Source organism: Procambarus clarkii, chromosome 17 (assembly GCF_040958095.1).
Source record: "Procambarus clarkii isolate CNS0578487 chromosome 17, FALCON_Pclarkii_2.0, whole genome shotgun sequence".
NCBI lineage: Eukaryota > Metazoa > Arthropoda > Malacostraca > Decapoda > Cambaridae > Procambarus > Procambarus clarkii.
Window position 1 is genome coordinate 48,394,014 of NC_091166.1, and position 16,092 is coordinate 48,410,105.

The window sequence follows — 16,092 nt, forward strand, 5'->3', positions numbered from 1 at the left end:
CATAACACCTTACTATTGCAATGACATTAAAATGCATCATCCATACCTCAACAGTAAACATTCCAATGGCACTAAAAGGCATCATCTGATATGGAATTTCTGAAAATATTTGTTTAGCACATGAGCATGAGCAGAGCTTATTAGACCAGCCAGAGATCGCTTCGGCCGACCATCCTATCACTCAAGGCAATATTTTACCTCTTTGAGTAAGGTTTTGGTGCATTCAGCATGCAAGTGAAGCAGATGCCGATTACAAACCTTAAGAATTTCACAGTACAGTATCCTTTAACACAAGTGAACTACCATAAAGGGTTAAGAAAGGACAATGGATGACAGGCTTCCTAGTAAATATTATTGCAAAAGTTCTTGGTAGCCGCCCAGGACAATGCACCATCAACTGCAAGCTTTAACTGGTGTTGAAGGATCAAATCAGTACTCCCATCAGCACAGAGAGGTCAGCAACATAAGTGTGGAATAAACCCTGGCTAGCATAGTAGTAGTTATACCACTAAAGGCAATAATAAGATCCTGTGAGTTACCTCCTGAGAATTTAAAACTTATAAGGACAGAGAAAGAATGAAGGTACAATATATAAAAGACGGCTATGGGAATAAGTATCAACATAGCCTATAATGTATATTATTATGGAGTTCAGCCCTATTTTACCCTATATCCCACATATAAGAGTCATAACTTTCTTATTTGTATATACTGTACATACCTTGAAGAATGGTGAAGTGATTTTGTACATTTAAGGAGAGGCTTGAGATGTCGGTTGATGGCAATTATGATTTTTGTTCATTTGAAATGAAGCTTCCAGATTTCACTCCAGGATAAATATGAAGGAGGGGATCCTCAGAGGAGAAGAGCTTTGCCACCCAAGGGGGCAGGGCTACAGTGCATTGTGGGAGCCCCACCAACTGTCTGCTGATTGGTCAGTAGTGAGGGTGTGACAGTGACCAATGGTGTGGCGTCCAGGGTGTGACTTTGCAGGACGGCAGGCACTCTCAGCTCTAGGTGGAAAGAGAGGAGAGAGCTTCCCCTGCTACAAAACCAAGCAAAAGTGCGCTCAAAAGCTCTCTAGCAAGGGGGTCGTGTAGGCTTTCAGAGGCCATTATTTGGCCGGAATTACTAGTGCAGACGAAAAAGGAGGCTTGTTATCTTCTATGGGAGCATCTGGAGGCAAAGCCTCACTGGTAGGAGACAACACCAGGAGCCAGAGACCGACAAGACCTGTGACGTTGGGAGGCGGTACTGGGAGAGTGCCTGGCATTTTCATGTGGGGCCGCAAGCATTGGTAGCTCAGTGAGGCTGAAGAGACAACTGACTGGGTTTACTGAGAAAATAACGATAGTTACTGGCGACAAGATTGCAGGGAAAGAGGCAACAGTCCAGTGAGCGAGGGAGGAAGCCGAGAGTGGTGCCTGCTTACAGCATCCTTAACGGTATACGAGGAAGGAGTTGCAGAAAGGAGAAATGCGCACAGAGAAGATGCGCAAACCTACAAACGACCCGTGGCCTTTGATGAGCTGGACCCCACCTGCCATTGCAGAGTGGACCTATGAGGAACCAGACCCCATCTACCATCGTGACATGGAATCCACGACTTACATAGCAGACTGAGAAGGTAGATAATCTTTCCCTCCCCATTGTCCCTTGTGTTAGGTTGGGTTTCTCTAATAAGAAGTGATAACATTAGATTCAATGTAAGGAGATTCTCAGACTCACTGATGTGTGTATGGATACATTTATAGATAACTGATATTTCATTCTCAAAACATATAGGTATCAAATGTTGGAGTGATATAATCTGACACTATATTTCTATGAATTCTTGACTAGGTTTTCTTATGTGTATGCGATATAGCACGGATATCAGTGTTGGTGATATCCATGGACAGTGTTGGAAGTGACAGAGAAAGTTGCCAGACATGTATATTTCCAGGAGTGTTGCCATCCCACTGGACCAGTGGAAGGTTTCACCTGGGGCAAATGTAGATATTAATCAGTAAACATTCATGTTTTTATTAGCATGTTTGCTTTCTCCCCTCCACAATCTTTACGGTTATAGTGAGAGAGAAGTTGGTGCACCATACCCTAACAAAAGGTACTATACTGGGGAATTTATGATCCACCACTAAATTAAGAGTATTACTGAGTATTACTGGACTGCAAAGCTGAGCAGACCCAGTTAGCGGCCTTGGACTGGTTTTATGTTGGGCAGCTCGGTCAAAGTGGACCTGAGTTTCCGTGTCTACGAACACACTTGCAAGGAGGACCAAGTCGCTTCATTTGCTACAGGTGCAAGGCCGGGTTCGGGAAGGAACCCTACCCCGTAGTGGACTGAGGTCCTCCCCAGGGTGATCAGTGTCACCCAGGAGTGGGGAAGCTAAGACCCTCAACAATATCTACATTTAAAATCACCTTGGAGGAGATGGGCATTAGATCAGGAGGATACAGCAGTATCGAGCACAACAGTAACTGTAGGAGTTCTTTACAACGTAAGTAGAACATCGTTTTTCCAGTTTGTCCAAAGTCAATAGTACAGATTTCTACTTTCTAATTGTATTGTACATTGGTATATGTGCTATGAGCCTCATCCTTCAAATCAGTACTATCAAAACAGGAAGAAGGGCTGTTCTCCTGGTGTAAGGGAGGAGTCGAGCTTGCAAACAGACATTGGTTATGGGGCTGATCATCCACCAAGAGAAAGAAAACAACAAAGTTTTCATAAAAGAAGCAGAAAAAGGTGGGTGGCTCTTGGGGGGCCAATATGATCTACCAGGGCAACAAGGGGATGTAAGTAAAAGTTGACACAGGATAGAATATGAATAAATCAACTGAGAAATATTTATTCACATCAGTGCCAAGCTTCCTTTCCACCTTGTCCCCCAGCCTGGACACCCATCCAACCAAACATTGCAGCCCCTGTAGCCAGTGGGTCTGATGACCCAAAAGAAAAGCCTATTACAGCAAAAACCTTGCTTGCACTCTGTATCAGAAGGCGAGAGAGACAAGCAGAAACTGCCCTCAACTGCTCATAATGTGCAAATACTGTCTCACCATATCAGAGTGGTGCCTCATGAGGGAGGATGGGCAGATATACAATTTCAGCCATGATTCAGTACTTCAGACTTCATAAAATTACAAAGGATATCATGAATGTATGCAAAATTGAATAATAATTTTTATACGTATATCATATGCATGTAATACGCACATATATATAGTATGTATTTTTTTATATGTTCAGTGCTTGTATAATATTAAAAAAAACATGATAAAACAATTAATATTAGAGACAGTTTTTATTATTCTATGAAGAACCTTACTGCTTTTATTTTCCCACATAAATACATTAAAAATTTATATACATGAAAAAATATTGTTTGGTGAATTCAATGGTTTAATGGCTCAACAACCCCTTTGACTTTACTTTCAAGATACTGTACATTTTTTAGAATCTTTGCCTTCATATTATACTCATAGAAAGGAATTTGTATTACTCTGAACCCTTTTTTTTCTAATAGCTGTACAGCCAACTGATTGATTCCAATTAGTTTTTGAGAGCCAACAGTGTAGTCTCTATAACCCCACACCAGCATTGCCAGCTTAGTTGCACCTTCAGGTAGTGGAGGTAGCGGCTGCAAACTTTCTGATTCTCCGAGGCTATTACTATAATCCTGAACTGGAATGGGTTTCCCATTCTGATCTATTGCCAGCTCAACATCTACACATATTCCCAGATCAGTTTGAATATTTTCTTTAATATATTTGGGTGGAGGGAGGAAGTTGTGCAGCATGACTTGAATGTGTTTAGTGAGCTTCAAGTCATCCCTGCTCTTAGAAATTATTACATCTTTGAAATCTGCAACATCAAGATACGGGCCTCTGTACGAAGGCATGTTCAGCTGTGACGTTGCGTTGATGTTTAGAAGCTTTAGTTTTATCCCCAATCGCAGGTATTGATCTGTACTTGGAAGATCTATAACAAAAGATGGATGCAACACTGAAGATATGTGTTCTTCTGTGGCTCTTCCTAATACAGATAATGACCAAACAATATCTAGCCATGCTGTCTTTTTGACAAATGCTGAGGGAGTAAGTCTGGGAATTATTTCACTGAACAAAGTGTCAGCATTTGTTGGAGTATATGACACACTAGCCAGTGTAACAATTATAGCTGAATAATTGCTCACATGGCAGATTTGCAGATTTTTCTCAATCCACTCTGACAAGACTTCCAGCAGACTTGTGTGTCTCCATCGCATTTGACCCATAGAAAAGAGAAGAGAACTTACTAGCTTTGGCTTGTCTATGCTAGCAACTTGTGGAATCAAATCATTTGCCACCTTTTCTAACAAAACTGAATCAGGAAAGCTCATGATATGCATGGCAAACAAAATATTACAAAGTTGCTTTGGAGATAGCTTTTCTTCCTGTTTTGCCATATGGAATGCCAAAGCTCTCAAGACAGGCGTAGCACGCCGTCTGATCGTTCCTAGAGCACAGAACACTTTGCTTAGCTCCCCATAGGTCATCTCTTCACAAACTTCAATTGTACGATCGTCCACGTGTCCAAGAAACTCGGAGTTAAATAAATCATGGTGTTTATAAAATGCTTCGATTTCTGATGCACTTTTGATTTCAGTCCATCTCCTCTGTATAGCTTCCAGAGATTCCTTTACTACCTGAAAAAAATTTAAATTTAGCAAATTTGTTAAAATCAACAATATGTTTCCTATATTAAATAGTATACAATAATAGTTTGTCAAATACCTTATACTATATAATTTATTTTAAACAGCCAAGCAACCTGGCTTATTATTCGTATCACTGTAAATCCAAGCAAATAATTTGCTCCACAATGTTTTAAAAACTAACCTAATGAAGACTGGTGATTTAGGAAAGATTTTTGTTAGAAAAGATTTTTTATTTACAGTAACTTCTATCCCATACAGACTAGCTCTCATCTATGCAAATAGCCTAACTAGAATGTACAGTGGCAACAATATTCCTTGTGTCCTAATAACCAATGAGTGACTAGTTTTCTAGAACACTAACACACAAGAAGTACTAGTGTAGTAGTAAAAAATCACAGATGAATGTAATTTAAAGCTTCTAATATATCTGAAACACTTAAATTTACTTACCAAAGAATGTTGTACTCAAAAATAGAACGTCGAGCATAATGAAATGCCACTAGACAGTGCCTCAGTATCTCCTGGGAGTTTGGAGCTTACAGCACTGTATCATACACCTTGCCCCCTAAACATCAGGCTCTTGAATCTTTCTTGGTCTAATGGAAGCCAGGCCTAGAATCTATCTAGCTCTCTCGAAGAAGCAAAGGGAGCAGGTGAGGATCAAAGATCAAGCCATAACTAAAGTGAATTACAATATCCACAACATCAAAGGCATCATGAAATAAAACACCTGCTCATTTAAAAATTTATGAAAATAGAGAAACACTACAACTGGTATTTGGCAACAAGCAAACAATCCTCGTTTCAACTGCTCCAGACAGTTGAAACCTGGGTGACAGCCCAGGTCCCCCAGAGTCCTGATCACCCATCCTCCTCACTGACAAGTTGCCACAGCTGACCCATAACCTCACAGAAGAGAAGGGAACAGCAGGGTAGGAATGAGGTGCAAGCAAGGTATCATGCAAAGTGTTCTACAAATTCTTAAAAATATGTGAATATCCAAATATGACCAACATCTATCACTTTTAGTAAAAAAAAAAAAAAGAAAAAAAAAAAGTTTTGGCTTATTTTTACCATAAATTCTGAGAGAGTTTTGCGTGCTTTGCAGAGGAATACGAGTCACAGGAAGACCATAGAGGCTCTGACTCGAGGAGTATCTGAAGTGCCAGCTCTGAGAGATGTCTGGCACCCTCAACACCCTATATAAAGTATTCTGTACTGTATATCTAACATACAGTAGGTCAAAGTGAAAAAAAGATTTCCCCAGCACCACAGAATTTATATGTTAGTGCATGCATGCAAAGAACTACTTTAGAAGCTAGAGTCTTCCCCACCAGTCAGTGACATAATGCACTTGTACACAGCATGACACACTTCTAGCACCAGGCCATGTGCACTTACTTTCACCAACCCACCATTCACTACCAATGTTTACCTTATCTTTATTCTCTCCTCTAACTCGTATTCTATATAATTTGTACTGTATTATTGGCTTGTACACCTATAAAGATTACAACACATTATCAAAGACAAAAGAATCTACAAAACAAGAAACTCAAGAAATAATCAGTCATTAACCTTTTTCTGTAGTTCAGTATCTTGATGTTGTATTTGGAAGATCATTATGGACACCAACACAGAGAAAGACACTTTTCTAATGTTCCACAGTAACTGGTTCTCAATTGACTGAAAAGAAAATTGTTAAAGCATAAATAAATCATATTACAGTATTTACATCAAAATCAAAATAAGCCAACAAAAAGCAGGTCACATGGGCAATCAAAACAATGAGATATGTTGACAAAGAATTACTTTACATTAAAAATTTAATAAAATTTTTAATAATAAATGACAATAATTATATGTAAATTTGATGACTAAATAAAACATTTGTAACATATACTTTAGGCCTTTCTTATTCATCACCGTATTGAACTATTGTTCCACTCAGAAAAATACAAACATGCACATACATGTACACAGTTATATACAATCAATATATAAGACAGTCAATAGTGTTTATTACACTAAAGAGAGTTTAAAACATATTTACAAGAAGCAACAAGGTGGTCTGCAAAGAATTCAACAGAAGGTTCCAGGAGGGCTTCAAGATCAAGTTAGTGTGGAGAGCTGGTACAAGTGATGCAGGAAGGCAGTCAACCTGTTTAGATATACTATACCAAAGTACTATAACTTAGGAGCAGGTAAACAAACATCTTCAAGACCTGGATGTAAGCAAAGCAATACAAAAAGACCAAATCTTACATTTGAGATTGAAAAAGGTGACAGGTCTATAAAATGTTGTCAGTAAATAGGAACTCTCGCAAGCCTGAAAGGCCACACACATACAGTAGTTCCCATATTCAAGAAAGGAGGAAGATATGAAATTCTAAACTACAAAACTATTAAAAATATGTATCCTATGTAAAATACTGAGAAGAAAATCAGAAAGAGTATAGTGGAACATCTGGAGAGGATTAGCTTTGTAACTGAAGACAATAGTTTAAGAGAAAGGCATGCCTGACACACCTATTCAAGTACAGTACAGTACTATGAGAAGGTTACCAAGATACAGTACAAGAGAGAATTATGGTTCGAGTGTATCATTCTAGGTAGCCAAAATGTCCCCCCCCCTCCCCCCCCTCCCCCCCCATAAAAGGCTAATTCAAAAATGGGAAGAGCAGGCCTGGATAACTGGGAAGATACCAGATTGTATCAGAGATAATGGCAAACAGAAAACAGAGGGTTGTTGCCAGAGTGGAGAAGTCCGAGTGGAGGGATGCTGCAAGCTGTGTCACACAAGGTTCACTTCTTGAACTACTACTCTTCCTCTTCAATCCAAACAAATATGAAGTAATGAGTCTTGAGAGAGTTGTGGAAATCTTGGTTAATATAGCTTACAATGGAGGAAGTTCCAACAATAAAAATCCACTGTTGAATGTAATGAAATGCTTCTTTCTGGTGGGTCCCTCAGTGGCTCTCTGAGCAACCCACCTGGTTACCTCCAAAACTTGGTTACCAGACCAGGCTCTAACATAAAACAAGTACCTACTGGAAACTAGGGCCAGAATCTGATTCCCCTCAACAGAGGGTAGGAAAGTCTGTGGGAATACAAGATCACCACATAACTGAAGGAAAAACCACCAGAAAGTCAGAGTATAAAAACAAGCACCTGCATGCATAACATTTGCAACTCTGATGTGAATTATGTACACACTCATTGACTACATCCAACCACCAGCTAGCACTACTCGCTCACCACCAGATGGCAGCCCGAGTGAACCATCAGTCCCAGCCAACCACCTCGGTCATTCACACTACTCAAGCAGCAACCCCCAAACACCATGGGAAGGATAAGGCAGGAATGGGGAGCCACCAATAGACCAACTTGAAAGAGGCATTTCATTGCATTAAACACAGACTTATGGAATGCTCCCTTTGGCAGCTCCCCAAGTTAACTCACCACGAAGAACAGATAAAGGGCTTACCATGGTAAGAGAGGAGAGGTCAATAATACAAAAAAAAAAAATGGCTACTAGTTTATAATACTTACCTTGAGAAAGGTAATATGCATGGAGAACCCATCCTCCTGTTTAGCTAGTACTTATAATAACGATTAGGACCATAATACACGTATGAAGTAATAGACAACTAGAAAGTAGAAATCGTTACTATTGAATTTGGACAAACCAGAAAAGGTTTTGTATTTATGTTGCAAAGACAACCCAAACTAACCTTCCTAGGAATAATACACACTATCTGAGACCTAATTTAGTACATATATGTGCTATACTAGGCTTAGGAACATTTAATTTAGTTTTTAGCTTTTTTTTGTACTCTATAAAGTGAATAGTACCAAATTCTACTATCTACTGTAATTGCCTTTTACATCAATGTTTGTACTATGGTGCCCATAGTTACAAAGAGTATTATCTAAACAGGAGGATGGGTTGGCATGGAAGTGATATGCTGTACTGTACTTTCATGTGAGTATAATGAATAACATGGAGAAGATAAAGGAACTTTGGTTAGATGATGAACTGTAATAATATACTGTAAATTGGTAACTTATGTGGTACTGTAAAATTATGAATAACTACAATCAGTTGTAAATACAACAAACCTGAACCACATGGGTGTTGCTGTCGACACCAAGATTCATCAGACTCTTGAGCGCAGCTAATAAAGATGTAGGACTGCTTCGAATAGTTTCTCTGTCTATCAAGTTTATTAATCTGGAAAGACAAATTGAATATAAAATAAAACCCAAGACTAATGAGGAATAACTATATCAAACAATAATAGCATAAATAACAGAGTAAGTGAGTCACATTTATCTTCAGGGTTGTGGAGTTGGTACATGAAACCTCGGACTCCTCAATTTATATATTATTTCAGGAAATAAATAATACAATACATAAGGAAATCACAAAAATGTGAAATACCAATGAGAAAATCAACTGGAGCAATGCAGGGGAGATTGGAACCCTCGTCCTGGGCACTCCCAAGCCCCACACCTTACCTCCAACTGATTTTCTCAGCGATATATCACGTTAGTGTGATTTCCTTGTGTATGTGATGCTGGAGCTTGGTACACAACTCCATTACCTACACCAGAGTGCAGGGAGGTTTAAGTGTAAAACCTGGATAGACTTCAGTGGAGGCCTCTAGACATCTTGTGGTTTCAGTGGAATCCCAGGTTGTATAACTTATACCATGTCATGATCCAGAGGTAAGGTGCGTGGCTTGGCAGTACCCAAGTCGAGGGTTCAAATCCCCCGCATTGCTCCAATTTTCTCAAATATGGTACACTAATTATTTATTTCCTGTAGCAGTTGAAAGCACACAACTTGCAAGGTATGTCAATGCTACCAGCAGGAATCATAAGGCTACTGTTTAGAACTCTTACCTGTTATAGGTTAGATCTAAAGGATATAGCTATGCCATTATGGCTTTTATATTAATATACTGAAGAAATTATAAACATCTAGTAACATTAAATTTTGAATAAAATAAATCATAGAAAATGCAGACACTGATGTTATACTGTATCTTTATCAAAAGGCAATAAAGTATAAAGTAATGGCATATCAAACACACAAACTATACAAGAATGTGAGAGCTTTGTCTAACAGTTCCCTTCCCTTTTCAGAATAAAATTATACAAATTATGAATTATAAAGATTACACAGTACTGTAGATCAAAAAATTTATCCTTACAAAATCTTTAAAGAAACTTAGCATCTAGCTGTAGAATAGGGGGTCAGAGACAGTACATTTTTAGCAATTCTGACACCAGTAACTCAAGAATTGCTTCTGACATCGACTCTACAACTCCATAGCTCTTCTTACCTTAGTCACAAACTTGCTAAGTTACCCATTTGCCACCTGTTTACATGCCATTACAATAATAATAGTTTACAATACAAATGCCACAAATGTAATCCTATGAATAAAAGATAGTCTTTGGCCTTACAGTATGAAAAGCTTATTTATGAATAGAGTAGTCTTCCTGTCCTGGAAGCATGCAGTGATCTGCTTTACATTAAAGAGGTACGTATTCAGTCAGGCTGAATCAAATTACTGTATATGGCCTCATATAATGAGTGCAGTAACATTATTATACATCTGGGAGTAGCAGAATAATTAAGCTCAGAAATACTTACTTTGTGAACTGTTCCTCAGTTTCAACATCCTTTTTAAAATCTATCTTCTTGTTGGAAACCCAGTCAGAGAGTGTATGAAGACCCTGGCAAAGAAACATGCAATTTAAAATGCTTGAAAAATTTTAAATTTGTAATTTAAACTCAAGCAAGAAATTTGGTTATATGGTGCATGATATCTTAGTTTACACAATGTGGATCACTGTAGGTATATCATGTTACTATAATTGATGTAGATACATTATGTCTCAGTTTACACACTGTGGATCCACTTCATATGACTGGCACCCAGGGTCTACAATCTATACACCAGGCTACTGTGACCATCTTCCCCTGGGACCAAGGACCAATATCTTACTTCCCATTATGAGGCAATAGAACACATGGAGACCAAATACTAACACACTAAGAAGATGAACTGCCTGAAAATCAAAGGCACAAAACACCTAACTTCTCTATAAGAAAAGTTTGGAGATAACAAAACTGCCAAAAAATCAGCTGGCAACAGGTGGCAGCCTTGGTCACTCAGGGTTCCAGCCCTATGTCCTCCTTACTACTGAACAAAGACAAGTCCTGTCACAGGAAAGTGAAAGTTTTGTAGTGTGGTTTCTTTCCACACTAATGAAGTTTCTCTAGTGTATATCCACAATCTCGGGAATGCAACTTGGTGATTCTGTACACACAAATCAGCCTCATGTGATTAAATGGTAAAGAACGTCAAAGAGAGTCAGGTGAGAAGTAATGCTTTCTGTCCTTGGCTGAGGTCAGAAACTTCCACAATAAATACACAGCTTGGCTGCCCAGTTCAGAATGGTGTTCATTCCACAGCCTGGTGTAAAGGTATGCTCCCGTCTTTGCTTAGCTCACACAAAAGTGCATAGCCAATCACATATCAGCTTCCATAGCTAGTCAATCACAAAGTAGATTCTTGGACTGCCTGGGTAGAGTGGAATTTTCCCAAATGGGTAAGAAGTGTAGAATAGAATGCTCCTGAAGCTAGTGAAGGCATCTACGTGACCTGACACTTGTGACTTGACCTGGCTGGTAGCCTCAAGCAGGTCCCCAAAGAGATTAGTGACTTCACACCTCAGCCAAACCTCTCCTTGCTACACAAAAATTTACTCTTGACTTCACTCAGTGGAATACATGTGTATTTGGACAGCTATACTTCTCTCTTGTAAAGTCTCTCAACGATGAACTACAATGGCCATTGTGGCATCATTGGGCTCCTCATATCATGGGTTATCAGACGATAGTAAACGCAAGGATCCTACCTATATATAACATAGAACAAGGTTGAGAACAAATTCAACTGTATTACGAGATCCTAGTACAGTACATAGATAAGACAATATTATTAATAACATATTATTGATAATGCCTTCAAATACCAAGATAAAACTTATTAATGCCTACCTGGAATGCAGAAGAGTGTGTGTTTCCATTGGTAGCCGTTTGTAAGAGAGCTGGAACATCATTTATCTCATTATCAGATGTAGCGATTGCATCAGTGTCTTGATTTTCTAAAGGTCCCAAACTGCTGATGATGGGAGTGGTGCTGGCAAATGTAACATGTATCCTCTTCACCTAAAAAAGATATACTTATTAGTACATTTTCCACATTGATTCATGAGCAATAGCAAAAAAGATGATTGATTTACAGTTAAGAGGCGGGCCAAAAAGAGCCGAGCTCAACTCTTACAAGCCAACCTGTCCTCTTAAAAATAACATTGCTTTTGGCCGTTTGCCCGTATGGCCGAAAGTGGATGTAATTTGAAAATGAAAAAAAAATGAAAATAAATTTGAGATTTCTTTTTTCAACAACAGTAATTTAAGGGTCCTCTGGTAGGTCAGGTCGCAGGAAATTCTCATAAAGTTTCAAAACATTATAAAAAACGTTAATTGAAAGTTTCCTCTCCTACCCTTAGCGAGTAAGCCGGACGACTCAAACAGAAAACGGAACAGTACGTCACTTTTGTGAGTCGATTTCATTTCAAATTACATCCAAATTTGGCCATAGCGTGCAAACGAGCCAAAAGTGATGCTATTTTTAAGAGGACAGGTTGTATAAGCACAACTAGGTGAGTACATACTGTAATGTACAAAGTCTAATAAAGAAAGAAATCTAGGGGTGGTTCTGGATAGAAAACAGTCATCTGAGGATTGTATAAAGAACACTGTGAGAGGAGCCTATGCTACACTTTCCAATTTCAGAATTGCTTTTAAATACATGGTTGGCAAAATATTAAAAAAATTATTTACGACCTTTTTGAGACCAGAATTGTAATATACTGTGGTTACATGGTGCCCATATCTCAAGAAGCACATCAACAAATTGGAAAAGTTGCAGAGACATGCAACAAAATGGCTACCAGAACTGAAAAATGAGCTATGAGAGGCCAGATGGTTTAAATATGCCAAGGCTAGAAGATAAAAGAAAAAAAAGGCGACACGATCACAAACAAAATAGTAACAGGAATTGACAAAATTGATAAAGACGAATTCTTGAAACCTAGAACTTCAAGAATATCAGGTCATAAATTTAAGCTAAGAAAACAAAGCTCCCAAAAAATTTGAAAATTTCCTTTTGCTAAGAGTGGTAAACAGTGGAAAAAATTTAGTGAAAAGGTGGTGGGGGCCAAAATTGTCAGTAGTTTCAACGTGTCATATGAAAAAAAAAAAAAAAAAAAAAAGAGTACCCGCAAGACGAGACCCCTGAACAGCATAGCTCTCATCCTGTAACTACCTTTAAGGAATTACACTTAGGTAATAATGCATACACAGTCGTTCATTCCCTCACTTCAGTAGTAGTTTATCCTGAATTTACTTAAGGGAAAAATATATACTGTACAAACTATTATTCATGTGCCTATATATTTTTAGTACCCATTTAAAACTAAATATTGTATACAATTTATATATATATATGAAAAATAATAGCTGTATTTATTTACATAATTTAAGATTGTGAAAGGAGGGGAGATTAGGGGAAAAAGTCTTGTTGACCCCCCTATACCCATTTTCCTTGAGTGAACCACTGCCTCATTCAATATGTATAAAACAAGATACTTTTTACTATAATAGATCAGGATACATTTTTTTTAAAGAATTTGAAGCTGTAACAAAATGTATGAAAGCAAATCCCTGAGACCTATAACTCACTGATGAAACAGTTGGTGCATAGACTCGAGGAGTCCATTGTAGCTGGGACCGGGCTCCTCTTAAACATACTGCCACTGTTCCACAGCCCACTTTCAGCATGTTGAAGTTAAGTCACAGAGGCAGTCAGTGCATCTCTGAAAAAAATTATACTATACAGTACAGTAATTAGATGTATAAATATATTAGTACTAATATACAAATATTATATATAGTCAACTCTCATACCAGGACAAGTTGAGGGCCATAGGGCTAACAACACTGCAAACCTGACATGAATGGATTGATCTCATTAAAATGTTCAAAATACTGAACAATTTGGAGGCTGTTGATCCAGACAATTTTTTCAGAAGGTCAGATGTAACACAAACAAGGAGTAACAGTGTCAAGCTCAACAAGCAACAATGTAGGACTGAGAACAAGAGATGCTTTTTCACCCACAGGGTTATAAGTCCATGGAACCGCCTACCCACCGAACCCGTAAATGCCAAAATTCTTCTGCTGAACTGTAAAATCCAGCTAGAAAAAAATTTATCAGGACAAATGGGGAAACCTCTGACAAGCCGCCAGCATCCTGGCCTCATCGAGGCCACTAACACTCTTAGTGGCCCTCAGGTAAAATCAGTTAAAATCTGCCCGAAACGCTTTGCGTAAGTGGCTTTAGGCATTGTATGCACTAGCTCTATCTATAAATCTATCAATTTTTGTAAAATCTCTTGTATGAATGTACCTTACCTGAACAAACATTGATTTATTTATTAGTTAAATAAAAGACGACCAAATGGCTAGGTAAGGTTAGGTTAGGATGGTGTCCTAGGGAAGATGGGCATCGTTCCTTTACATATACACTTGGCATACCCTCCCTGGGGTGGCACTAGTGCCAGGGGCACGGGGCACTGTCTGACACAGGTTAGTGGTGTGCAGCCCAGAGTGTGGGGCTCCCCCACGCCCCCCAGTCACACGGCTCAGCTGGGCATGGGGCACGCACACATCCTACGGTCAGTCTTATGTGGCTTGCTAATAGGTTCAACAGTATTAACGACCTACAATGGTCAAGTTGGGGTTCCTACCGGGCAGTGGGTGAAGTATTAATGTTTACTGGAGGCAGACGACAACACGGCGGCCGGGAGACGTTCCTGGCCCTCGCCCGCAGCCTTCACCATTCCTTTACCTTATACATACCTCACCTAAATACTCCATTGTGCTCTATATTTATTTTAAAAAATATACATACTAGGAAGTATTAAATTTAATTAAAATTACTAGGTAAATATTTCAAGTACCGGTTTAGTTACTATCTGTTTTTTGAGTGTGTTTAGGAAGGCGAGACTATAGTGATTTACACTACACACACACACACTAGAGATCACACTAACGTGATGCATCAAATGAACAAATCTATAGTGATTTACCTGGGTTTACCTGAGAACCACTGACACTAGTGGCTTCGGTGAGGGCAGGAAACCAGCGGCTTGTCGAAGGTCTCCCCCATTTGTCTTGAGGATCTTTTTCAGTTGTACTTTAAAAGTTAACAGAGTTTCGGCGTTTATGGCTCTGGCGGGTAGGCAGTTCCATGGGTTAATATCCCTATAGGTGAAAAAGCATCTTCTCTTCTCAGTCCTACATTGTGGCTTGTTGAGCTTGAAACCATTGCTCCTTGTTTGTGTTACATCTGACCTTTTGAAGAAATTTTCCGGATCAACATCCTCCAAATTGTTCACTATTTTAAGTTTCGATGAGATCCGCCCTTGAAGTCTTGCCTGGTTTGCAGTCTTGTTAGCCCTGTGGCCCTTACCCGATACCCATTCGTGCCTTAGCTCTGGAATGATTTTTGTTGCCCGGTGTTGCACTGTCTCTAAAGCAGTTATGTCCTTCTGAAGATTTTTTTTATTAACAAGCTTAGGTATACACAGCAATGTGCTGTTACCCTATTCTATATGAACGATTACAAAGTGCAGCGCAAAAGCTACTAATAAATTTATCTAATACCCCTCCTTCTCACATAATGGTTAGTCTTACATGAACTGCGAGGCTGACCTATTAGCCTGTACTCACAAAATCTGGGTAGAGCACAAGAATATCTTAATCTAATATTCGTGAGTGTATAATAATAATTATAAGTATAATAATAATAACAGTAAGTGTATGAATTAGTTATACAGAGCTCAAGGTATCTGATACCGTTGGAGTGTCCTAATAGCACGTCGCATTTTAACGTATACTTTACTAAAACTGTCGCACTAGAAAATGGTAGCGGCTCGCGAAATTGACGAAATGTCCCGTTTTCTGTCGGTAGATTAAGATAGGCACTTTAGTACAACAGTTTCTTGACGTTGGGGACGCTCACGAGAAAGGCGTTTTTTCATAGGGTGAGCACCACACCGGCTCGGGGCTCATTATCACCTAATTACTGACTTCTTTAAGACATTTAGTGATGTAAGTTTTTTCCTAGACTCACATCCGATCTCTTATTAATGTAAATAAACTACTGTACTGTTTCTGGAACTACTGACTTCACAATGTAATAGAATAGTCTATGCCTGTCATTATTGAGTATATATTTTTTT

At 38.8% G+C, this 16,092-nt stretch overlaps 1 protein-coding gene across 2 annotated transcripts; it reads right to left on the minus strand.

Annotated features, from left to right (window-relative positions):
* Positions 1 to 3,293: 3,293 nt before the first annotated feature.
* On the minus strand, positions 3,294 to 14,701 carry LOC123752807 (FAST kinase domain-containing protein 4). Of its 2 annotated transcripts, none has more exons than XM_045734828.2 (7): positions 14,596 to 14,701; positions 13,529 to 13,662; positions 11,783 to 11,953; positions 10,370 to 10,452; positions 8,827 to 8,938; positions 6,282 to 6,389; positions 3,294 to 4,691 (listed from the first exon to the last, which is right to left on the minus strand). In XM_045734828.2, the coding sequence occupies exons 2-7, from the start codon at positions 13,625 to 13,627 to the stop codon at positions 3,399 to 3,401; spliced, it is 1,866 nt and encodes a 621-aa protein (XP_045590784.2). In that variant the 5' UTR covers positions 13,628 to 13,662; positions 14,596 to 14,701; the 3' UTR covers positions 3,294 to 3,398. The 2 variants fall into 2 exon arrangements, with proteins under 2 accessions (XP_045590784.2, XP_045590785.2); XM_045734829.2 differs by lacking the exon at positions 14,596 to 14,701 and adding an exon at positions 14,573 to 14,591.
* Between the last annotated feature and the right edge of the window lie 1,391 nt (positions 14,702 to 16,092).

Bases quoted from the DNA above. Each gene is read 5' to 3' on its own strand.
- LOC123752807 (XM_045734828.2), bottom strand. From the start codon at position 13,627: ATGCTGAAAGTGGGCTGTGGAACAGTGGCAGTATGTTTAAGAGGAGCC. The intron at 11,954-13,528 runs GTGAGTTATAGG...TATCTTTTTTAG, and splicing joins ATGCACCAACTGTTTCATCA to GTGAAGAGGATACATGTTAC. The intron at 8,939-10,369 runs GTAAGTATTTCT...TTGTCTTTCCAG, and splicing joins ACTGAGGAACAGTTCACAAA to ATTAATAAACTTGATAGACA.